This window comes from Meleagris gallopavo, chromosome 6, assembly GCF_000146605.3.
Source record: "Meleagris gallopavo isolate NT-WF06-2002-E0010 breed Aviagen turkey brand Nicholas breeding stock chromosome 6, Turkey_5.1, whole genome shotgun sequence".
Classification (NCBI taxonomy): Eukaryota; Metazoa; Chordata; class Aves; order Galliformes; family Phasianidae; genus Meleagris; species Meleagris gallopavo.
In genome coordinates, this window is record NC_015016.2 from 24,040,967 (window position 1) to 24,067,036 (window position 26,070).

At 35.1% G+C, this 26,070-nt stretch overlaps 1 protein-coding gene across 4 annotated transcripts in view; it reads right to left on the reverse strand.

The window, feature by feature from the left end:
* LOC100545427 (macrophage mannose receptor 1-like) overlaps nt 1–26,070 on the reverse strand; it is a 53,919-nt gene that overhangs the window by 2,652 nt on the left and 25,197 nt on the right. For all 4 annotated transcript variants that reach the window (XM_019616410.1, XM_010712623.3, XM_019616412.1 and 1 more), the window contains 21 exons: nt 24,811–24,924; nt 23,636–23,751; nt 22,156–22,304; nt 20,936–21,135; nt 20,385–20,509; nt 19,373–19,460; nt 18,322–18,466; nt 16,244–16,285; nt 15,962–16,125; nt 14,699–14,766; nt 14,001–14,101; nt 13,364–13,506; nt 12,483–12,597; nt 10,303–10,472; nt 8,522–8,624; nt 7,293–7,522; nt 6,190–6,355; nt 5,143–5,295; nt 3,098–3,214; nt 2,713–2,880; nt 101–154 (listed from right to left, as the gene is read on the reverse strand). In XM_019616410.1, the coding sequence (XP_019471955.1) occupies nt 101–154; nt 2,713–2,880; nt 3,098–3,214; nt 5,143–5,295; nt 6,190–6,355; nt 7,293–7,522; nt 8,522–8,624; nt 10,303–10,472; nt 12,483–12,597; nt 13,364–13,506; nt 14,001–14,101; nt 14,699–14,766; nt 15,962–16,125; nt 16,244–16,285; nt 18,322–18,466; nt 19,373–19,460; nt 20,385–20,509; nt 20,936–21,135; nt 22,156–22,304; nt 23,636–23,751; nt 24,811–24,924 (2,731 nt within the window). The remainder of the gene's footprint in view (nt 1–100; nt 155–2,712; nt 2,881–3,097; nt 3,215–5,142; nt 5,296–6,189; nt 6,356–7,292; nt 7,523–8,521; nt 8,625–10,302; nt 10,473–12,482; nt 12,598–13,363; nt 13,507–14,000; nt 14,102–14,698; nt 14,767–15,961; nt 16,126–16,243; nt 16,286–18,321; nt 18,467–19,372; nt 19,461–20,384; nt 20,510–20,935; nt 21,136–22,155; nt 22,305–23,635; nt 23,752–24,810; nt 24,925–26,070) is intronic.

The window sequence follows — 26,070 nt, forward strand, 5'->3', positions numbered from 1 at the left end:
ATAGATGATATAAAATATGATTTTTATTATTATTATTTTAAATGATCTTCCACTGGATATATTTTTGTCTACCTAAAAGAAAATAAGCAAGTATCCTTACCTTTTGTAGGCATTTCAGCTGGTGGCATTTCAGCTGATGGCAGTATTTCAGTTGCTAGTATTTTGAAACATTGAAAAAGAATTATGTTATTATTACTTTTTTCTTTATTTTTTATTAAAATTATGTGATTTGAAGAATCATAGTGAAAATCATATTCAGAAAGATATACAGTAATACAAATTTCACACAAAGCTCTACACATATATCAAAAGTCAAAGCACAATGGTCTATGGTACTATGGTCTCTCATGTATGAATTCGCATCAACTAGCAGGATAAATATACCAAATTGAACATCAATGAACATCAGTGAACACTATGCGGGCAGATTCCCACGCCAGTGTAAAACCACAAGAAAAACTATACAGCTTCTTTAGGACAGACATGCTCAAACATGATCCTCGATACAATTATAAATCCTTGTAGTACTCATCATTCTACATATAAATAGCAAATATATTTGTTTTGCTAAGAGATGGCTTGCCTCCACAGACAATTAAGTCTATTCCTGAACTACAAAGTGTCTTCGCATGTACTGTCTTCAGTTCTGAGTCTACAATTCAAGAAAGATAGGAAACTTCTAGAGAGAGTACTGAAGATTTTCAAAGATGATGAGGGTCCTGGAACATCTCCCTTATGATGAAAGGCTGAGAGATTTGGGACTGTTCAGCCTGGAGAAGAGAAGTCTATGAGAGTATCTAATCAGTGCTCATAAATCTGAAGGATAAGCATCAAGAGGATGGGGCCAGGCTCTTTCCAGTGATAGGGCAAGGGGCAATGGGTACAAACTGGAACACGGCAAGTTCCATGAGGAAAAAGTTCTTTACTTGAGAGTGACAGAGCACAGGAGCAGGCTGTCTGGAGAGACTGTGGAGTTGCCTTCTCTGGCAACTGCCTTCTCAAGACCTGCCTGGACACCTTCCTGTGCAACTTCCTATAGGAACCTGCCTTAGGCAGGAAGTTGTACTAGATGATCTCCAGAGACCCCTCCCAATCCCTACGATTCTGTGATTCTCTGAGAAGTTATAGTGAAAGGCCATGAACATAATATTCCTAGCCACTATTTTGAAGTCCAATCCACTAGCACCTCTGGAACTGATGAATTGTTGTTTAGACTACCTACTTATTTACAAAACTAAGTTAGATTATTTATGTAATAGACCAGCTCCAAAATTTCAAGTTACTGAGATAATTTCTACTTTAGCAAGTGGAACAGCAAATAGCATCTATTTTACAGGAAAATTTCAGTCACAGTTTTGCATTTGTAGCCTTTTCAGAAAGCAGCAAACACAGCAAGGCACTGTCAAAGAAATTAAGTAAAACGATGGTTCTAACACTCCATTTAGCACTATCACAGTTTTGCAAAATTCTGCTGACTTAAGCTACATTACTACAGCAGCGTAAGACTCAAATGAGATCTGTCCCTCAGTAAGCAACTATGTAGTCCTTGCACTGACATTGGCACTACACAACTCAATAACATTCCAGCTCAGCAAGCTAGATTGGTTGAAGCTAATCGTAACTATTTTTCACCTGTTTTAACTCTCAGAATTGGTTTAGTATCAGAACAGGTGAATAAGTGTCAGTAAAAAAAGAGACATGAATGGTTGAAAAGAAAGGGGTGGCCATTAATTGCAACATGTATTAGCTGCTTCTATGACTATTTTAATTAAGAACAAAAATAAATTGTCTTTTCATTTTCCAGTCACAATGTAAAAAGACAGATAGTAAACCCTGAATGGATGACTAAGCCCAACAGTTCTACAGCATTTCCTGTGAAAGAAACAGTCACCGTTACAAGTATCTGAGTAAGTCAGGAAAATACACCATGAAAGCAAATTCTTAGAAAGGACAGCAGAATTTCTCTCGTTTCCAGTATTTTAGGGAAGTGAACAGCTCAGCCCCTAAATGTATTTTGTTCTCCTCAGTAAATATTAGTATGAGATTGTAGATATTGCAATACAAGCTGGAAATGATTGGTATGAGTTTTAGGAAAACATACGCCCTAAATGTGCCAGATTTGCACGTTCTGTTATTTCAGGAACATTATAGTTTATTACATACAAACTATGCTATTTGCCTTAATTTTCATTTACCTTCTCAAAACAGCAAAACAGAGACAAAATATCAAAATTGATTGTTAATTCACAATTCAAAAATAATCAATTAATAGAAGAATGCTTTACACTGGGAAATAACACACATATCAGCCTGCCAGATGGAAACAAGTAAAGGGTATCCCCCCATGCTAAAAAGGGGAGATTTCCTGAGGAATATATTTTCAAATAAACTAATATTTGTGTGCAAACACTAACACGATAACTGAACAACTGTCAACACAGGACAGGCAGACTGGTAAAAGGCACACACTAGGAACAGTTGAGATAAAAACAATATTTTCAAAACAATTCAAAGGGATCTAAATGCTAATCAGCCCTTCTACTTTCCAACAAGAGTTATTCTTTCTTTCTGTTTGTATGCAAATGTCATTCTCTTCTTATTTATAAAAACACAAAATGCTTAGCTAAAATGCACTGCACGTAAAAGTAATGTACTAGGACTAGCAGGCTAAGAATACTCCTTATATTAAAAAAATATAAATGTAGCACTTACTTTTTAGCTTTTTACAAACATAGCCTTTGTAGGAAGTGCAATAGATATTATTCCAATATCCAGAGTTTGCATACATCTCAACACAGTGCTCATTTTGTTGAGGGGATGGTTCTCCTGTATTCCAGTTGACAAAATTCACCACAGTGTTGTCTAGCCACAGCCACTCCCCTAAGTGGGAAAATATTGAACACATTCAAAAACAAGATAGTATTCTGCGTTTATTGCCTTCTTGAGAAACCTACTTGATTACTAGCTTTCCCTATTACCTTTTCTAATTTCTCTTGAAATGTATTAGAGAAGTGTAATATAAATTTTTTTAACACCTATATCAAACAGTTTATGGCAATTATTCATTAAAAAATAGTGTCAAAATTAAAGAAATTACCATCTACATTTCTGTACATTCCAGTCCAAAATGTTGATGTCTTCCCTTCAAGTGGTTCAATTATGTATGTCAGAAAGCTGGCTTCAGCTGAGTCTTCAACTGATACCAAAGAGGCACCTGCAATATCCAAAGAGAACAAAGATCTCCAAGTCTTACAGTGCAATGCACTCTCATTGTCAATCTTATTTTTACCACTGATTATCTGTGCCAAGTTCCAAGTAGATTTTGAAATTCAGAACAAAACCTAATTTTTGATAATATCACATGAAGAACTCATGTATTTTTGTTGATGTATTTCTCATCATTTCCAATGCACTGCACTAGCACTATTTTCTCATTACTGGGAAATAGCAACAAAACTGAACAACAGCTCAAGGAAAAATACAAGCCAATATGTTATACAGTAATAATATCTACTGATATTTTAATATTAAGAAGTCTCTACACAAAAATCACAAGATTAAAGTAAAAAGTAGCTGCATCTTCAGTTTGTGCACAATTTAAGTTCACATATTGATGATGAAGTATTTTCCAAGCCTTTATATAAATCATATATAGCACACTTGCTGGCTTTCTGAAGCACAATCATCACTGAAACTCTTCAATTAAGTCTTGTTTATTTCCCTATATTCTCACTGCAGAGAATGAAAAATCACGCTGGTCATCTGTTGCCCAGTTAGCATGGTAGATATCCCGTTAGTCATTCACATATAACACTAGGCATTCTGCCATAATGATTCATTCTGTTTGATGCTGTAGCAAAGTCAAGACATCACATCATGGAGCTTGCAGTGTGCCAGCAGAGAGAATGAACTATGGAACCTTGTTTGGAATGTTATTGAACACTAAATAAAGACCATCTTCAGCTCTCTTCTGTGTGAGTCTACAATCCATTCAATACTACAACAGTTGCTTTGATTGAGCTATTGAATATTTGAAGGTATTTTTCTCAGGTAAGGAAGGTAGAGTTAAAAAGAATGAAAACATGAAAGAAATGGGGAATACTGTTGAGCTAAATTCTACAAATTCTGTTATGGATAAGATATAGTTGGAAAATGCCCAACTGCAAACAAAAAACAGAGTGCAAGTAGGGACAGCAAAATATAGGAGAACATGGAACGTTCCTCTTTTTTCACTGTAGTCTTCATGTTTTCTACTTGTTCCTCTTTTGCAGAATGATTCAGATATTTTGTTACTGCTACTTTTGTCGTGAAAAAACTTCTCTACACATCCTCTACACAGAGAGACATTAGCAGAGGTGTACCCCAAGCAGTACCATTCGTTGGTTACTCCTGACTAATCAAAGAAGCCATCAGCCCACCAAAGATCACTTTTCCCAAGCCCAGAGGAGCAAGGGGGAGAACCCAAATTATGGACTCAGAAAAAGGTACACCATCCTATACAGTTCTGTTCTAGGGCCACTACGCAACAGCCTCAGCACCAGTGTCCAAGCATGAAAGACATCAAGGCAATAAATGGTGAGTTGAGTATGAGTCAACTGCATGCCCTGACAGCCAAAAGGGCCAACCACATTGTAGAGCATATCATGCAGAGAATAGCGAGCTAATCAAGGAAGTGACTGTCCCACTCTGCTCTACAGTGGTGCAGCCTTAACTTGGGCATTGGGTGCAGGCCTAGGCATCACAATATAAGAAGGAAATTAAAATATCGGGATTCAAAACAGGAATAATTAAAGTGCAAATCATATCAGATATGCAAACGATAAACAATTTCACTAAACCAAGATTTAGCGATTGCTATTTACTGATGAGGTTGACTTCTCCTAGCAGGGCCAAAGGACAAAGTTTCCTCTATATTGATCTCCACTCCAGGCCACATAGCTCTTCTAATGCCTGGTACACATAAAAGGCAGCACGTACCAGTGGTAGACAGCTATACTCTACCGCTCCAAAATCAAGGTAAGAATTAGATTTAACTGTCCAACACTTGAACCATCCTTGAAATCACAAAATGTAAATTGCATACTCAGCTTCCCACAGAGAGAAAAAGTCCAAAAGATGAGCTCTTTAACTGATGATACCTACCCAGTCGAAGACATTCTAATGATGCCTGAGCCCAGTTCCTTGTTGATGAAGATTCTATATAGTAGCAATGACCTCGGAAAGGAATCCAAGAACGGTGTCCTTCTGATTCAGGACACTTTCCTGGAAGCTGAGGGGGCTCAGTAGGAGCTTGAACTGTTAAAAAGAAAAAGAAGGAAAGGAAAAGGAAAAAATTTACAAACACATTGTCTCATACATTCTTTTATCATGAACAGATTATTCTAACAGAGCATTAGAAAATGTATTGAAGTATTTAACAAAATGTTAACTTGACAGTCTGTACTGCTTACCGCAACACAACGGTAAAATGTCCTTAATATATGTAAAAAAGTACTTCAATTGCGGCCTTGAGAAATCTAATTTATCAAAGACCCCAAGCACACTGTTATGCTTTAACACATTTTTATCTCTACTCTTTACTCACTGTCATAGCTAAATTAGGGGCCATCTGAGGCTGGTCATACGGATTGTGAACTAATGCCATGGGATGGTGACTGCATTATCAGTAAGTGTTTTACGTAATAAAAAAAATAAAAAAATAATTAAAAAAAAAGAGAAGAAAAAGCTTGAAGGAGCGTCTGTAAACGTTTCAGCAATTTCAATGTAATTTGTTGTTCAGCTATAAAGGAAAAACCTGGAAAGCTGCTATGAGCAAACACCCTGTGCAACTCTTTATGGCTTGGTCACTCAGTCATTCTCCTTTAACACCATACCAATGTGACCACTACCCTCTGATTCATTATCTTTTGATTCAAGGTTTTTCATTCTTTCACATGATGATATCAGAATAAAATTGATATATAACTATTAATTCAAAGCAATGGCTACTCAGTCACACTAGCTTTGGTTTTTTGCATTGGCCCTCACTTTAAGGCAGGTTCTTTAAATTCAATTAAATTTAAATAATTTCATTTGTTTTGTTCTTGAAATAAGACACAGCATCTTAATACATATGAACATACCACCCAGGCACGATGAACTCTAACTAGATAATCAATACTATTGCAATAGTTAGATTCTAGTTCTTACCATCAGACTTTTTGCAAACAGAGAAGTAACTTTCATTGCAGGATCCCGTCTTCCAGGATCCAGAAATGTCTAGATAGACACAGCCTATTTTTTGCTTTGGCTCCCCTTCAGCCCATTTAGTATACTTCATTCTCCAGTTATCAATCCACTCATAACGCCCATTCGTCTGAAAACGAAACTCCATGAATTAAGTATTAACAATTTCTTTGTCAGTCAAATGTCTGTTATGAAGATGTATGTGCAAGAAGTTTTCATTTAGGGCAAAAAATTATTTTTAGCAAAAAGAAGTGCAGAGTAAGTGACACTGAATGAATTCTAAACAAAACTGTTAACTTGAATGTACTAATAATTTAACTAATTTTCTTTAGCTAGAAGTAAGGTGGGAAGAGTAATTTTTTTTTCCCTTGGGCTTCAAGAAATATAGAATATATTTATGGATATAAATATAATCTCCTACCTATGCTTGTGAAAGCAATTGAATAATTTAGTTTATTAAGTAGGAAGAACATTTTATTATTTAAGAAATGGTATATTATGCCCACTAGTTTTTATTTTCTTTGTGTGTTAAGCCAAATGGAGGGAATGAGGGACAAGTGCCTTTGCCAACCAGAAAAGAAGGCGTATTTTAATACAAGAATGTACCTAAATATCAAAGAAATGGGAGAGAGCAGACAAATAAGATAAACCAGTTATTTAATAATTTGGCTAACTATCATCAAAATGTTGGAAGAGTGACTGTAACAGAACAAATGTTACCTTTAATGATTTTCATTGTACATCTTAAAATACATGGATTTCATCTCAAAATAAACACTATACACTCTCTACCAAGAGATAATTTAAAATGCTAACCTGGAATGTATTGTTTGGAAACGCATAGAGTTTAATGTCACAGAAAAAAGTGCTAAAAGTATGTACACTGTATACAATATAGGAAGAGTAATGGAAGAGTAGAGATCTCTACCTGTAGATCTGACAGTATAAAAAGTATTCAGGACCAAGATATAAATTAATAAGTTAAAAATATAAAGATATAATACGACTTTGCATTTTCTGATTTTTCCATAAGAAAAGCAACAACTCATTTAATTTGATGCTCTTACCACATTACTGTTAAGACCAATCCATATAGGTACCCCATATTTTAATATCTTTAACCACAGGAATGAATGACTGTAGGGGTCTAAGATGCTGGAAAGGTCAAACTGATTACGTTTGCAGTTTTCTCGTGCGTCTTCCCAATTCATTTTAGTATGGATGAACAAATAACTACTGTTCCCATATCGGATAATGCTTGTTGGGTCTGTAGTTGTAGAAGGGAGAAGCTCAGCATCTGTGTAATAAAGGAAGAAAAAAAGGCTCATATACTAGTCCAACAGGTGATTATGATTTGCTTTTAATTGTAAATAAGATACAGCAACCTGTCTCTTTTCTACATTTCATATTCCCCAGCCAGCATGGGTTGAACATGCTACTCTTTAGGCCAGACTGTAATAAAAATCAATTACAGCCTGTCAAAAGGAAAAGAGCTGTCTAGAGTAACTCATGACAAAGAGTAAAGGAGAATTCTGTATAATCTTCCAGAATATATAATTTAAATTGAGAATAACAACTTAAATGAATTGGGAATAGAGTACGACACAACTTTTCATCAACAGAAATTCTTTGCTTGTTGCCTTCAAGAGATCTTTTTGCCAGAGAAAAATGTAAACTACAAAACAGACCAGCTCTTACAAATCAATCTGGTATTTAAATTCAGGTTTTCACTGTTTTTAGTTTCCTTTTGGACGTAAATCAGCTCAAGTTCATTGTGAATGAGTTACATTCACACTCTAGACAGTTCATGCAGCTTGTACAATTCAGTATTCCCCAGAATACATTCTAAAAGCCAACATGTTCAGAAAATGACAGACAAAAATCACAGAACAATTATTATTCGGATATATTTTTGATATATCAATTTCTTAAAATGCATTGTTTTAAGATGTAACACTACACACAGCAAAATTAGAACTGGTACTGCTGAAAAGCAGCCGTTGATCTGCAGGTACCACCCTTACAGTGAAATTTCTTACTAAACACGAATACTTAGATATAAATTCCAGCTCAGGAAGTTAGTAATTAACACAGCATTTACTGGGAGGGGTCAGCTGGGAGTAGTCTCTAAGTGGACCTTTGGTCTGATAAACATGATGCTGATGTTCCTGACTGAGAAGCAATTTGTTGATGTACCTTTATTAAGAGCAACAGGTTGAAATCCAGCACTTAACACCTCAGCAAGATCCTGCATACTCTTAAGCTTTGATTATATTTTAAAAGAAAACAGCAATACCTGCTTTAATTTGGCATATATATCCTCTGTTGTTATCACAACTCTCATCAGCCCACTTCCCTGCTTCCTTAACAGGATTGTTTCTCATGACAACACAATCAGCCTTGGGCAAGAAGATACAAAATCAGTTACACATAACTAGAAAACGTGAATGAGAAACTTTGGTCTCTCATTTATGTCTCCATACAGAAATAACATTCTAATTTTATTCTCATATCTTCATAAGTTTTTAATGATGTGGAGTTTCCGTTCCTCTTGCACTTCACGAGTTTCTTAATGTTGCCCTATCTTGAGCAACCTTGCGGTGAAATTGGCAGACAAGAACCGTCTGCACCCTCCCATCTCCAGGCATACAGCATGAAGAAAAGGAAAGCCACAGACAATTTAAAGAGAAATTAAATCAATCACTGTAGAAAAGATTAACTTTGCTCAAGGAAAAAAAAAAAAAAAAACCAAACAGGAATTTCAATGGATAACGTAACATTTCTGAAATATCAGTCCCTTAAAATTTCTTATGGCAAGCTGTAATACTAGACATAGCAAACTCAGGACAGCTGCTACTCAAAGACAGCCATTGATCTGTAGGTACCACCTTTACAGTGAAATTTCAAATTCTACTACAGGGACACAATATCTAGAAACTTTGTTAGCACATATTAAACAAAGAGTGACTAATACACTATTTTCTTAGTTAATTTTGCAATCCAGCAAAAGCTATACAGAGAAAAACTTCAATAGTAAATGAAATGCACTAACATTTAAATATCTCCAATTGAAAAGTTGCAAAGTACTTTGTATAAACTATAATATGTTCTTTCTTTTTGCTGAAGTAAAAATAAATTTGAAATAAAGTAGACTAAAATTTTTCACAGGTGACTTCACAGGAATCCTAATACTTCTCATTAAAAGAGAAAAAAAAATTCCCTAATAAGGATACAAAGCTCAGAGGTGATACTTTCAAAAACAGGAAAAGAACATTATACATAAAACTAAGATTTCTGTGGTGAATATTTCAATCAAGAGAAATACAGCTAATACTGTAACTGAGAACTATGTAAATCACATAAGATTAGCAAGAGGGACTCTATGACCTATGAAATCAGTTTGTATGATAGCAAAATAGGGGAAGTTTTTTTTTTTCTTTTTTCATGAAACTTGAATGCCTAGCTTTTTACAAAGCTATGACCTTCCTACAAATGTGACTAACAAAATTCGCTTGTATGTACAACAGGGAATGTTTTTCTATAACTAAATGTTGCAAGCTACACACCAACTGAGAAACCCCCTTCATTCAAGGCACTGCAATAGTCAGAGGACAAGGAAGATATGTTTATTCAGCGCACTATTTGGACCATGTCACAAGGTGGAAGGTCTTTTTAACAAAGCCTGGGAAAAGGCAGGGCAAATACAGGTGCTCTGGAGCCTTCAAGGACATATAGAAATGAAATCTGAAAGCAATCTTTGCATAAACACTATAGTACATAGCATCTGTCAACAGCTAACACAGCAACTTATTGGATTGTATGTGACGTGTAAAGTTTGTAAGTAATCATTTCATCAGTGCAATACGTAACACCATGAATAACACCTAAAGTAATAGTTAAAAACGCCAGGTTTCTGAGAAAAACAAAAGAAAAACAACTATGGCAAGGTCAGTGCTGCTAGTAAATTCTATAGATATGAAACTGGTAAACTGAGCAGTAAAGTTTCAAATCCCAGCAAATGCCTAAATGCATAATCTAAAAGCACATATCAGTGGACATTTTGTGATTGCTATTTACCTGGCCATCATATGAGTATGATCCCACATGTCCTGATGGGAAGCCTTTGGCCCAATTTGTAAAGTAAACTCCTGTTCCATCTGTCCAGAGGAACTTCAGTTCATGATTTATATCATTTAATCCAATCCATGTGTCAGTAAGAAAATCTTTCATATGGAAGGTGAGGAAAGCTAGAGTTGAAGAAAATAATAATTAAAAAAAGAGAAAAAGAAATCAAGAAATGTTTTCCATGAAGGGTAATTGAACCTAGGTGTCAGACCGCGTTGTTATTAATGGCATCTGGTGATATTAAGTATTTTACTGAAATAAAGAACAGTTTAATACTGGCAACACAAATAGATAAGATAAAAAGGAGGTGACTTTTGAGTTTAACAGATAACCAGCATATATATCTGATGCAACGTACTCCAGCTAAACATCTAAACTTGTAGTGGGATGAATTCCAAAAGCACGACAGGAATAGTTTTATAAGGTCTCAAAACATTTTTGAATCCCAATTCTATAACTCATTTAGAAATATGAAGTGGTGTAGATTATATACATTTTTGATAATCCCACCAGAGTGGTTACATTATTGTGACATCATACAGAGACAACACAACTGAGCATCAATCACTCATGCAGCTGCATTTGTAATAGCAGAAGTGTTTCCTTACTGGAGAAAGTGTAGTAGCCTGCACTGCCATAATAAGCAACAGAATGCACAAGAGAGATGCTTTAAAATGAGTCTCAGAAGAGCAATTACCACAGCTTTGCAAATTCCAAGAAGGTGCTTGTTCGTCTTAGCTAGTATGGATAGATGAAAAACAGAGCAGGCTAAGCCAGCTTGCATTCGTCAGCCCACTAGACCACAATAAACCAAACAGTTCGCTAAAATAAAATTATGATGCCTTTTGCCAATTGCTAGTCAACATTATGAGCTCATTCTTCCTAAAAATAGATAAATTTGTCTTCTCTATTACCCACACACCTTCTTTCAGTCTTTTAAAATGAATGCAACTTAATATTTCTAAGAGTAAGACCTATAGATTTCTATGCCTAATGTTAGCATTGCTGCTCCGCAAGAAACTGTAACAAGAACTCAAGTCTTTATACCTACACTATCAGCGATAACAATAGTTTAATTGGTCATATGTAGTTTTATTGGTCATTTCATTCTTTCCCGGAATTCAAGCCTTGCATGAGTCATCTGAGAAACTGTAATTTTATGTTAAATAAGAATTTAATCATGCTCAATAAGTTTGTGAAAGTTTGACTCTTCATCTCTTCAAGTGTAGAAAAAAATTAAGTAGTGCTAAGTTCATGTTAGCAATCTAACGTTTTAACTAATTAACTAGTTGAACTATATAAATGAGTCTCAGAAGAGCAATTATCACAGCTTTGCAAATTCCAAGGTGCTTGTTCATCTTAGCTAGTTTGGATAGATGAAAAACAGAGCAGGCTAGGTCAGCTGGCATTCATCAACCCACTAGACCACAATTAACCAAACAGTTAACTAGTTGAACTAGTTAATTGCTCAAAGTTTTTTAACTTGTTTTACAAAGTATAATTTTTCAGATCTTTTGAGTTCACAAATACTTCGCGTTATGCAGTATCTATTTCTCAGTGTAGTTTAAAATAATATTTCTAAAAAAGATGTTATTAACATCTATCATTTAATGTGTCATTTTTATTCAAGCATGGGATATCTGCCCATTTACCCAGTCAATGATGCGATTCTTGTAATCATTAAAACAAGTTTCTCTAATGAAAAAGAATGATGCAACTATGAAGTGAGTAATGGCTAGGTGTATGATCAGTCAAACTTGTGCCCCAAACAGCCCAGAGACAGCAAGTTTTAATCTCAAAGGCATCCTGCTTGAGTTACAATGGAAAGCCATGCAGCAAGTTAACGCCAACTACTGAAACTACATCACTTAGAATGAAACTTGCCAGGTCCAGCTGGCAACATGTGCAAGCAGAAAAAGCACTACTTTGGTCACCAAGATAATATGCATGCATTTCTAAGCCAGCAGTAGAATTTGGTAGATTCAGGTGCAGATTTCACTGTAAATTTCCAAGTATTGTATGTTGTAGAACCAAAATCAGATGCAAAGAAAACATTCAAATGTTGTTCCATGTTTACACAAATACAACCATATGTAAAAATTAAATGGTTGATACAGAACAATTTGCAGTACCTTGCACTTGCTCATTAGGGATAGCAGCCAGGTTTCCTCCTAAATTCATGCAAGCTGTTCGTGCGGCATGCCAAGTGACACGTTCATCTTCTGTAGATCCAAATATTTTGTAACACTAAAACGTGAACAAATTCTCCGTTTATTACCTTTACTCCAACATCACTTACAGATTGAACATCACTGTTTCAAGCAAAGCAGGAAGAAGAAAAATGTGGTGAAATAACAGATTTAACTGGGACAAAACACATCCTGCTCAAAACGAGCTTTTGAATTCAGTCTATTCTCTAGGTAAAATGTAAAGTTTCAAGAAAACATTCTTCTAAACAAGACGCATGCTAGATTTGATATTGGTATTGGTATTTGATATTGGTAGAAAATAAGCAAAACCTGACTTTTAATGACAGACAACTAATATTGATAAGCTCTACAAGACCAATATTAATCCACTAGTTCGTTTGTATTTTTTTTTTTTTAACATAATTTCACTCTACAAAACTTTCAACAGTTCTAAAGTCAAGAAAGGCAAAATATATTCATTACTGAAAGTGCATTATAATTTGGTTAAAATATATAACCAAAGTGTCAATACTTCAAGAACTATATCTAAATTCTTTAGGAAATGCATTAAAAAAGGCTTAAAGAGAAGACTAAAGAATGACTTTCATAAACTGCAACTAAATATGTTTATATATCACTTCTAATGAAGTGTCAAAAAGCAAAATAGTGGATGGGCAAACAAAGAAAAACTCGTAGACATCAACCAGCTCTCTGGAAAAAAATAGTAATGTTAATGCAATAAGAAACAACTTTATTAAATAAACTCTTCCTTTTTATTTAATGCTTTGCCAAACATCCAACATGCTCTGCATTTGTTATAGTACCTTATTCTGAAAGGAAAGCCAAGTTGGATTACATCCTCTTGGAGTTGAAAATGTTGTCAGAGGAAGTGTGGAATTAATGGAACTGTTGTGCCTTTCACATATGTAGGGATTTGGATAACCACAATTTATATCATTCCAAAATCCTAAATGTGAGATAAAAGGGGGATTTTATGTTGCCATATCTAGAATTAATTAGATCAAAATAATTTTCACTCATTCTGAAACAAAGTTGAAAGATCAAATCCAAAGTCCCTCAGTTTATTATCATTCTGTATCAAAATCTAGGATAAGTATGGCACTTTAGACATGCTGTCATCAGCACTGAAAGCAGCGTAGAAACAAGTAGTAGAGTTTTATAGTGACACAGTAAGTCATTTTCATTTAAAAATATAAAACAGTTGCATAGCAATCATAACCACAAAGTTCTATCTGAGCTTCCCCATGTTATATTTAAGATAAACATAAGAACTGAGAAATGTTAAGTCCAAACTATAATACTGTGGTCTTTTGCAACAATATACAACAGCAAACAAAGAAGAAGGAAAAAAAAAAGAGAAAATGGGTGCCTCTCAGAAGAAAAAATTTGGGACACAAGCACACAAGTAACGAAATTCAAGAGTAAATATACAGAACTCACCTAAATTTTTATACATGACTACACAGTTTTCATCATTATTTGCAAAGTTAGGTTCATGTGGTGCCCATGCCAAATAATTCACTGGTGTGCCATCCATCCAGCTTAAGAAAAATAATCCAACAAAACACTTCTTTAATATAAGTAGGATTGATTTCATATTAAAAAAGTCATTTTGCAGTATCTTTAGTACAGCCATTCACAGTCTAACGTGTACAAAATTTTTTGACTAGTTTGTCTCCATGCTAATTGCATTAGAACTACTCTCCTTGCATAAACATAGTATGTGTGGTTACTTTTGATTTACACAATAAGCAGATACTTCTACAGCTAATAGGACAATATCCAAAATAGCCATCCAGGCCAACATGAAAGCTGGACATCATTTCAAAATGAGATAATACACATGCTCACCATTTCCCCCAAGTCATACATTCACTTTATCTGTTACACAGATTTTAGTCGTAACATGAGCAAAATGCTTGATCATTCTACTATGCAGATGAAAAATTGTGACAAATTTAGGACAGCGTATACTTTTTCAATTAAAAACATCAAGCATGAAATACTAATCCCTGGAAATACTGAATAAAACTTAAAAACATTCTCATGCACTTTGACAGGGTACAATTTCATTCAAGCACTTCACAATTTTTTTCTCTACTCAATAAATACAACCATGATGGTTCACATTCACTTACCTTGTCCTTTGATCAACACTCAGTTGCAAACCAATGAAATATGCTTCCTCTTTGCCATTTTTCAATATCTAGAATATAACAGTTAATATTGTATACACTTACTCCTCTTATCACAAATTCATTAATAATGAGTAATATTTATTCACAGGGAATATGAATTACTATATTTTCTAGTTACAACAGCAAACTTAAAGCAGCCACTTCACCACTGACCAAAAAGTTTGCTTACTATATTATCACTTTTTACTTGAAAGTCAGTGAAATTCAAGTTTTACTTGAAATTTCAAGTTTTACTTGAAAGTCAGTGAAATTCTCAATTCTTGAACAGCCTCTATGGCGACATCATCTACAAACACTGCAAGAAACAAACCCTCCTACAACTTGGATGTCAGTATAGCTCGTGTCAACTCAATGACATCCTTCAGCAAGATCAGGAAAGGCTTCAAGTAGATCGAATCTCACTTCTTGATTACTGACTTAAAGAAGGTGGTCTGAAGACAGTAATCAGGCAACTAACTTTCAGTTACCAAGGAAACATCATCTAAAAGCTCTTTGCTCATAGTCCACCACTCAAGTACTTCACGCCTAATTAAGTTAATTGGAGAAGTGTGTCCTTCTTGACCAAAGTGTGTGCCTCCTTGACCAAAAAGAGGTTGCTAGATAGACTACATCTCAGACACACTGACAAATTCAAAAGCCCATGTTCAGAGAGTTGTGTGTAAACCAATACCTATTTTGATTCACTACTTTGAATGTTTCATCTATCATCTTTCAGTTAACTCACTTGCCCTAGCAAATTGTAGCTCAAGATTACAAGGCTTCTTGCTAAAAAAAAGCCAAAAATTAATTAAAACTAAGCATTAAGATTTACCTTAACACATTAGCAGTTGCAGTTAGATATAATGGAATCAATGATCTTGTTGGCCCCTTCCAACTTGGGATATCCTATGATTCTATAATTCTATGATAATGTGGTCTAACTGCCACATGGTATAATTTAAAAGCAAATAGGAATTTATTTAATGCTTACTGTACTTATTTCTATACACAAAAGGCCCTGTCTCTGATAAGAAGCAATTAAAAAAAAAAAAAAAACACACAAACTTGGATTTATCATACATTTTCATCTGGCTTAATGCTACTGCAGTTTCACTGACTCCACTGTTATAAAACTTGTAAGGAGAACAACAGATTGAACAGGACTTGTGCACGCACTCATTTTCTGTGGATGATTATTGCATAGTATTAATTAATTTTTCTTACATATCGCCAGAGGAACTTTCTTTCAGTTTCACTCTCAATGACTGCAAGGTCTCCGAAGTTCTGTTTGCAAAACTCTCGACCTTTTTCCATTGGAACACTCTCCGTGCTGAAATAGTAATGTCTGTCTTCATTTATAATCCATCCATCCTCGGTACTCACATACTCTGCAAGATAAATAGTAAGCTAACTATACTGTTACTAAGGTACAAGATATTCTCATTAGTATAATTTTAAAAACATGTTAAACACACATACACTAATAGCAAATACAAGAACACTTACTGGGTACAGGAGATTCTGTTGGTTCAGGCTTTAAACTTGCACCTGTAAGAAAAAGGAATTTAATATGACAGTAAGAGAAAATGTTTACCATGAGCGATAGGCATGCCTCTTAACATTGAATTTTATGTTAGCCATGGATTTAATACCAAAAACTAGAAGGAACTAAATGGTCTAAATCTCTTATTTTTGGCCAATTTTAAATAAAAACTACTTGTTCCCTGATGCTCTAAATATAAGCTATTCCTACTGTGCAAGGCACTTTATAATACCCTGATATTTACCTAAATTAAGTGATCGTATTTAATATTCCCTACATGCTGAAAATCTTATCTCAGAGCATTCTTGCTATTAAGATAGTCCTGTTTCTCCCACCTTTTTTTAGCAGGAATCATAGAACATCTTAGGTTAGAAGAGACCTTAAAGATCATCTATCTAGCTTCAAACCCCCTGTTGTGGGTAGGGCTGCCATGAGTCAGATCAGGCTGTCCAGAGCCCCAACCTTGAATGCCTCCATGGCAGGAGCACGCACAATTCCTCTGGGCAGCCTGTCACAGTGCCTCATCACCTTCTGAGTAAAAAATTTCCTCCTAATATCTAATCTAAATATCCCCTCTTTCAGTTTAAAACTATTCATCCTTGTCCTATCACTGTCAGACTGTAAAAGTTCTGTCTTCCTCCTGTTTATGAGCTCCTTTTAAATACTGGAAGGCTGCAATAAGATCTCCCTGGAGCTTACTCCTCTCCAGGCTGAACAAGCTCAGTTCCCTCAACCTTTCTTCACTGGAGAGGTGCTCCAGCCCTTTGATCATTTTCTTGACTCTCCTCTTGTCCTGCTTCAACAGTTATGTCCTCCTCGCATTGGGGACCACAGATGCAATACTCAAAATGGGGCCTCACAAGAGCAGAGCAGAGGGGGACAATCAATTCCCTCACTCTGCTGCCACCTCCCTTTTGAAGCAGTTGGCCTTCGAGGCTGCAAAACTGGCTCATGCCCAGCTTTTCATCGACCAGGTTGTTCTCTCAGAATAGAAGGAGCTTACGCTGAGATCTTAAAAATCTCCACAGAGACAATTTCACTGGAAAATATATACTCCCAAGAAATTAACTGGTCCGTTCTAAAAATAATATTTCAGGCTACAGTATATCCCTGTTTGGTTTGGTTATGGCATAACAGTAATAGATTCATATGACATTATTATCACAGAAAAATAATTTCTAAAACAGGACATATCTCTACAGGTTTATCAATTTTGTTTGTACTATAAATAATCTCGTTTATATTGACATTTAATAAAAAATTCAATGCTCAAGTAATCCTTTTACCAACACACAGTAGATTTGGTAGCTTACTGTCAATAATCTGATAATTACAAATGAGACATCCTTGCCCTCCCAACATATGACTGCAGCAAAAAGCTTAACTAAGCACTTTCCAAAATATTCGAAGGTACTTACACCTGTTGTTTGTGGAGCTCATAATTTCCCAAAATAATTTTGTCTTGATGTTTTCAGATAACAAACTTAGAATTCAAGAGTACTTTGTGATAAATAACTAAATGAATATAAAACTTAGTCAATGCAAAACAAATTATCCCCAAACCAGGCTACATCTTGCAATTACAGATTACGTTAGTTTATCGAATAGTACCTATGCCAAATAAAGGAGAGAGTTTTCACACACAAAACTTCAAGTATTATAAACTATTTTCTTACAAGTTGAAGCTCAGCTCAACTCAAAGAGAGAAAAAAAAAATGTAGCATTTACTGAAGAAAGCATGAAATAAGAAGTGAATGTGAATACTCAAAGTAACATCTCCTAGTTTTGAGGAATCACGTTTATCTTTCTGAAATCATAGAGAAAGAACAGCGAGAAGGCCCAGCAAGGCACCATTGTCTCTGTATCTTTGAATGCTTCAAAGACAGGTAAATCCTTATGCCACTTTCACATTTCAACTTTCACAGAGAACTGTTATGGTAAACCGGTTTTTAATTTTTTTGTTTTTAAGTTAAGGAACAAAAAAAAAAACTATTGAGGTTCTTTTCTTATTCTCACAAAACAAAGAAGGAAGCAACAGTACCTTTTCTTATCTGGCAGATCCATCCATATAGATAATCACAGTGCCTGTCATTCCAAAGCATGCTTGAATCACCACTGATCTCTGCACAGAGTTCAATTCCTTGGTAATTATTGGGTTCCCCAAAGCCCCAGTTCTCATACCTCACCTATGATAGAAAAGGTTTTGTGAGGATCCTGTAATACAGTACAATAATAATGGAGAAAAGGAAGAGACAGTATCAAAACACAGACATAAGATCTGTTTATACTGTCAGTAGAAAAACTGAGGTAAGAGAAAAACAGCTTCCCACTGCAAATACTGACATTTCAGATTTGTTTTCAGAATGCAATTGGACCACAATTTAAGTAACTGTTGTTTCTTATCAAACTTGGAAGAATATTGATTTTTTTTAAGGACATATATTCTATGAAATTCATCTAATGACAATGATGGTGAATGCCACATTGATAAATTAAGTAAATATCCTCTGAGTAAAATAATACAACATCACAGAGAAACAACAAAAATGTTGGCATTTTTCTAATAAAAATATTACTTCTACTCTAATTTTCCTGTTTAAACTCTAATTTCAGTTTTCTGTATGTAGACTTTTATCTATATATATTTTTTACCAACTTCATATTAAATACACCCACTGCAGAACCACTTTTGCTTCTATAGTTTAATATCTTAGTCTAACGTACAGACAAGTTACAATTGCCTTCAGCTCCAGTGAATGTAGGCCACTTCATATCAAGATCTAATTTGAAAAGAACAGAAATACTAATGATGGTTTATTTTATTTTAAAACAAAACTTTCATTCATAAGAACATATTTTTTTTTTTAATCTCCATGAATTCAATTTTCTCACTGATTTAAATACACATTTTCTTTTAAAAAAATCAGTATGATTTAGACATAAAATTCATTGCTAGTCATAAGATTCCTAAAGTGAACATGACAGAGCAGAGTGTCATCGTTAAGCATAAAATTGTACACAGACATTTACACCATGCACTTGAGAAACTCAGGAAATGGAAAATAAGAGCAGTGAAGAATTAAACCACTAACCGGAGATCCATCACTCCAGACAAAGCCATCATCAGGATTCAGGTAATACAAGCCCATCCAGAAATGCTGGTGGTAAAAACCATTGTTTCTAAAGAAAACAAAAGAAGAAAAATAATAAATATTCAATTTATAAAGAGCTTAAACATAAAAACAAAACTAGTAAGGGCATTACAATATTTTTTATAACCTAACATTCACAGCAGTTCATAAGCCTCTATACAAATAATCCTTACAGCTCTAAGAAATAATAAGTGGAGAGAACAACTATTAAAATTCAACAAATTCTAGCTTTTAGCACCACACATTAACTCAAGTCAGTTTGAAACACTGCCTCATACAGAATTTGTCCAGATCCAATCCAACTCCTGAAAATCTAATAAGGAGTCTCACTACTTTCTACAACAGTCCAGTACCTACTCGTTCTGTTTTCTCTTTAAAGGCATGTAGTGTTTCCAAACAAAAATTACTTGCTGCAGCAGAATCACATTAAAAAATAGCACCTTAACTAATTGTTGTCTTCAAGCAGATACGCTTTACTGATTAATCAGAATTTATTGAACCAATACATTGTAATGCAGCATCTGAGACTTCTTCCTTATTCGAAGGTCTGCTGCATTTTGCAAGTCTGCTGGGTATCAGTCTTGCTTTCCAGTTAGACAGGTACGTGTGTGTTCATTGAGCTCCACCTATTCATGTCACATTACAAGTGTTATCTTTTTAACAGTATTTGATCACATTCAGAAATCTCTCACTTTCTTATTACAGTTCAAGGATCTACTAATTTACATATCCTGTGTAGGGAAAAAAAAAAAAAGAATCTGAAGTTGGCTCTTTTCTGATTAGTTCTTAAAATGATGAACCAAAACACTGACTAGATTTATATCTTGACAGTTTTCCTATTTGTACATTTGCTTATGTTAAATTGTCATCTGTAGTAATTTCAAAATGAAGTATTTCAGAAAGATCAAAAGGATAATTGAAGTGAACAGATGAGGACATTGCAGATACTCACGCAATAGAACGCCATATCACATACTGCTCTTCTTTACCATTAATGGAGGCCAGGTCTCCTCCTACAGTTCGACAAAACTCTTGAGATTCAAGCCATGTTTTCTTTTGCTCTCCTTTTGAAAAAGGCTAAAGATAGCATATTTTACCATCAGGTATAATAGACTATAAATAGATTACATGATCAAGATATTCAAGACCAATTCACTTAAAATTAACTTATTCTATGGGGATACAGAAAATTATAATGTAAGGTCAGTTAGTGTTCATCTGTTTGAAAAAAAGGGTTTCATACGAGCATCTTTGAGGCAAGCTGGTAGACTGCATTGCTGACAGCAATAACTGCTACAAACTGACAGGAGAAAGACACTTTTAATAGAACAAGGATGCAAAATTAAACTCAGAAAATCAGACTTCGATAAAAAGGGACAGGACCTGAATATATAATCCGTGAATAAGCTGATGAAACAGTAAGACTATTGTACACCAATTTTTATTGCATGTAGGTGTACCAAATAGAAACTACCTTAATTGAGAACTAAGGAACAAACTTACTTTGAAACAAAAGCTAATACGATTGTTTGAGTCCCAACCTTCTGGACAACTGGGAACAGGAGTTGTTGTAGGAACAGGTGGAGGCGTCACTCCCTCTGCCCACATTTTGCATAGGAATTTTGCTTTTTCCTCACATTTTATTACATCCCATAATCCACCTGCAGTTCCAGTTCTCATGGCAACACAGCCTGGTTTTCTTCCTGGTTGAAAACAGGAACACATAAAATCAACATTTCAGGGGGTCACTGGGAACTTTAGAAAACTTCATATTCTATCCTGTTAGAAATTGAAATATTTGCTTGTACAGCGCCAAAAATTTTTCTAACTCATGGAGAAAAAGGCAAATAAGTGCTTCACCCATATCTTAGATACTGAATTGTGCCTTACAGAAAATCACATCAACTTCCAGTGGCTGACTCTATCACCATCATGTAATTCAACCAATTCTTCCCTAAAACTGAAGACATGATAACAGAGGTTTTCCCAAATTTGTCTGATTTGACTATAATATAATAAAAAGAACTCGCTATATATAGGCCTGCTGCTGTCTTAATCTACACAGCCTTACCACTCCACGTGACACCTTTAAATCAGAATTTAAGACCTGCAATTGAAGAGGATCAGACAATCTCCCAAAAGCCTGATATAAAACACATTAGAATCTTGAAGGCAGGAGACCATCTTCTTTCTGATGTGACCATGTCAGACGTGAAAAGGTTTCCCATATACACACATACACACAATTCACCTAGAAAAGATATTAAGTGAAAAAAACTAAACACAAACCTTCCTCTTGTCCTTTCCTACATCCTTGTTTTCTCTAAGACCAGAGGTGTTTTATGTATGCTGTGATTTCCCACAACTCAAAACATGCATTTAGTAAATGCACTATGAGATACGGCTGAACAGGCAGGATTTTTGAGCAAGGCACAGTGTTTCTGAAGAGAAAGATCTTCTAGAGTAGAACATGCAGAATGATGGTAAATCAGAAACTTGACAGCACTTTAAAGTTTCTTTTACACTCAGGTTAAAAACTTCAGTTAAGCACCATGCAGCAAGTTAGCACCAGCACGGCATGCTTGAGAGAGCAGCCAGATATATCTGAGAGCAATTGGTCATTATACCGTTAGATAGGAACTAAGGACTGAAATAAAAAATGCAATTGGTGAGCAATATATTCTGGGCACTGTACTCATTAGACAGCATAGAGTCATAGCTACCAGGCATTTCAGAATTCCAGTGTGTAAATAAGACATATTCGCCATTAGCCCACTTGAAAGTTCCCTTTTCTTCTACATCTGAAAGTCCAATCCAAAAGTATCTTTCTGTTTTCAGCCCAACCAGGCTAGTCAGATAGGCTTGCTCATATCTGTTCAAAAGAATACAACTGTTAAATTAATACCACTGGATTATTTTTTAAAAGCTGTAAATAGTTTATTTTCTCAGAACTACCTTTGTGCTTTCTTAAGAGAATGACATGGAGGGATTTACATGAACAAACCAAATAACAAAACATAATATTTAGTTTGTAAGCTTGAATACCAAAGTATTCTGTCTTCTCTTCCAGTCCAGTATAGAAAGTGGTATAATGGTGAATTGATATGAAATTGGAGAGGATATGGAAATGAAGGAACATGACAGGACTTAATTGTAATACCACTGTATTTCAAAGATTCTTTGGTACCCTTCTATTTTAATGACTTCTTGTTACAGGCAAATCCAAAAACCACAAAAGGCCTCAGCACTACTACAGAAAAAATTAAAGGCCAAAGTATGATGATAATAAACTGTTAAACTAAGGAAAACTGCAAATTAGATCCAGTGATCATACATGAACTTTTATGTTTGGGAAACAAACCTACTCAGATGTAAAGCTCTCATAGTTCATTCCTGTGTTTAAATAAAAGGTCTTTGCAAAATCAGAGCTAATGTAAAAAAGTCTCTCTCGTAACAAGATGTAGTCCAAAAACCACATTATTTAATTATTTTTATCACAGCTGCAGTTCTACCTGCATTTAGAGGGTTACTATCCATGAAACACTGGAACATACCTATTTAAATTATAATGAAAGAAATCAGAGAAAGTATAAGGCATGGAGTCAACTGCAGGCGCACCAGCCTTTATTTCTTAACTCTTTCATTTTTGGAATATGTTGTATTCAATAATGTGTATCAGCTGCTCAGAAACTTAGCACACATTGAACCCTCATGGAACTGTGATGTTTTAAAGTAGCAAGCACTTCTATCCTTATTTGGATTCTTATTTCAACTTTGAGTAAGTAGTTCAATTCTGAAAAGAACTGATATTTGACATCGAGCTCCTCTTCCTCATTTCAGCTACCTTTCAAGAGGAATTCATTTAAATTTCTTCATTTGATAAATAAAAATGAATCCTGTACTCTCATTCCTACACTCAAGTAAACCTATCCTCAAACCACTAGAATTAAAGAAAAACAAAGCTCTATGTATTCCTTGGCTTTCAATAGCAAAAAAATCATTTCATATCCATTGACTATTTTTACTATGAACTGAATTCACGGATTTGAATACGTATGCAAAATCTTCTACAAGTTTTGTATGTTTATAAAGCTGTCCTCTCAAGCAAGATTTTCATCCATATCAAAATCTTTATTTTGACACTCAGATGATATTAGATGCTAAATTCTCATGCGGCCCTTAATGCAAGCAGTTTTCACTTACCTGTCTTGAACAGTTGCTAAATACGCTTGATGCCTTTCACAGGTTTGATTTGCTTGAGAAAATGTTACAAATGTATTCCCAATGAAGTAACAATAAAAACCATGCCTTTTCCAGCCCTGTCAAAATAAGCATTAAGTGATCAAATGTGCTACAGCGTTCATAAAGTTCCTGTAAAAATATATTAAAAACATAAATGTAAAAGACAAAGAAAGAAAAGACTCACGACACTGTCAGCTAACCATTAGACAAAGGAACAATTGCAAAAGACAGAGTGGAAACAGGCAAGAAGAAAGCTTTTTTAAAGTCCTGATTTATAATGATTTTTTAATCAGTGATTTCCACTTATAAAAAGATATGATAGGTTTTTATTGTGCGCTTTCAGTACTCTGCCTGTGTGTGTGCAAGCATGAGAATTGCTCATGGAAAGCAAATTTAAGCTTGTCCTTTTGGATTGGTAGTGACACATCAAACAAGTTTATAGATTATTAAATAACACTAACACTCTCTTCTAATGTTTTGTCATCCAAATATCATTATCTCAGGAATATGCTTACAGAGGAATAGTGGCTGGGTTACAGCAAACAATTTATACAAATTTTCTCCTGATATTCTTCAGTTTCTCACCAACAAGACTACCTAACAAGGAATAAATTCAGTGGCAGTTCAGAGGGAGAACAGTGGATACATTTTGTTTAGGAACTTGTAACAAATTCTTCGAAGTAGGAAGCATGGCCAAACACCAAAACAAAACCTTGAAAACATCATGAAGACAAACACATTCTTATCGCCATGAACAGTAATGAAGAAAATTGCAGACAGAGCCGAAGAGCAACTGCTGGTGAAGAAAAATTTCTTATGAAGGTCTAAACTCCAATAAACTCCAAGGAATAATAGCCTACTCAAGAGCTACACATTTTAGTTTTGTACACTTTCAAGTTCTAGAAAAATAAAGGGAACATCAAGAATCAAAGAGTCAGAGTCTGGATTTATTCATCTGTACCACCTGTCCCATCTGCCATAAAAAATGAGAAGACCAGCTGTTCTAATGATGGCAATACAGAAACCATTTCTCCTTTTTTTCCTCCCTCTTCTTCCAGATCCACTCAGGAGCCATTTTCTCTTCTTAGGCCCTACCTAGCAGCCAATTCAGCTTCAACAATTTTTTCTTCACTTACTCTCTGGCAGCCCATCGCAATAGTTTCCTCTTCTGTAGGTGCTTCTGACAGGGGCTTCCTTTTACAGATGTAGCCGATTTTCTTTTCACAAGAATGGTCCGCCCAAAATCCATCCTACATAACATAAGAACAGAATATCATAGTCAAGTGGGATTTAGGTTTCAAAGATGTGCTCTACATTTAAGTATTTAAGGATATTTTTTTCCTAGCTTTTAAGGAAAGAAAACCTGCACATAACTTCAGTACAGAATTTCAACCTCAGTCTGACTTCTCCTGCTGAGAGTGATTCAACATTGATGTACACATTTTTGATTACTAACCCTGCTGAAAAGTGGACCCTTTGAGGTGACAGCAATACATCATCTTTACAAAAACTATTAATTCAATAATCATGCAGGAGGAAAGGGGATCATAGAATGGTTCGGGTTGGAAAGGACCTTCAAGACTATTTTCTTCTGATACCCCTGCCCAGGGCCCCATCCAATCAAGCCTTGAACACTTCCACAGATGGGGCATCTGCAGCTTCTCTGGGCAGCCTGTTCCACTGCCTCACCACCCACGTTATAAAGAATTTCCTAATAAATCTAATTTAAATCTAGTCTCTTAGTTTAAAACCATTATACTTTGTCCTGTCACTACAATGCCAAGCTTCTGCAGCCTTGAACTGGTATTTGTGTTTCTTACTTATAGTATTAAGCATGCCAGCTTTCCATAAGAAACTTCTGAGCAGTGATCAAGGGTTCTCTGGCTGCACTGACTGTTACCACTTTTAGCACATCATCATTTTAGCATACATCGTCATCATAACCAGCGAAGTCAAACATTAATGCTTTGTGATCCTGGCCATTGAATTTTATTTTAATACCCAACCAGATGTTCAATCCCATTTGTAAGCTTACTCATCTTCTACCAACATCTCTGCATATAAAAATAAAAGAAGAAGAAAAAATCACATGCCATAATACTTATCTGTAACTATATATGTAACTATTCTCGCCACCTCACAGTTGAACTCTTTGCAGGTTCCAGTGCTGCACTCTGGCACCCTGATGTTTAAGCATCCAGCTACCTTCCCATGCCTGACCTTCTAAGTCCGTAATACAGACAAAGCATCTACTACATCCTCATCTAACTTGCTGTCATAGGGGCTGCCCCAAGAAGGACATTAAAACACAAAAGCTTTTTTGCCTTTAAAAATCTGCTTGCTTAATGATTATGTGCACTATGGCCTGGTTGCCATGGAAAAAATACGTATTTACA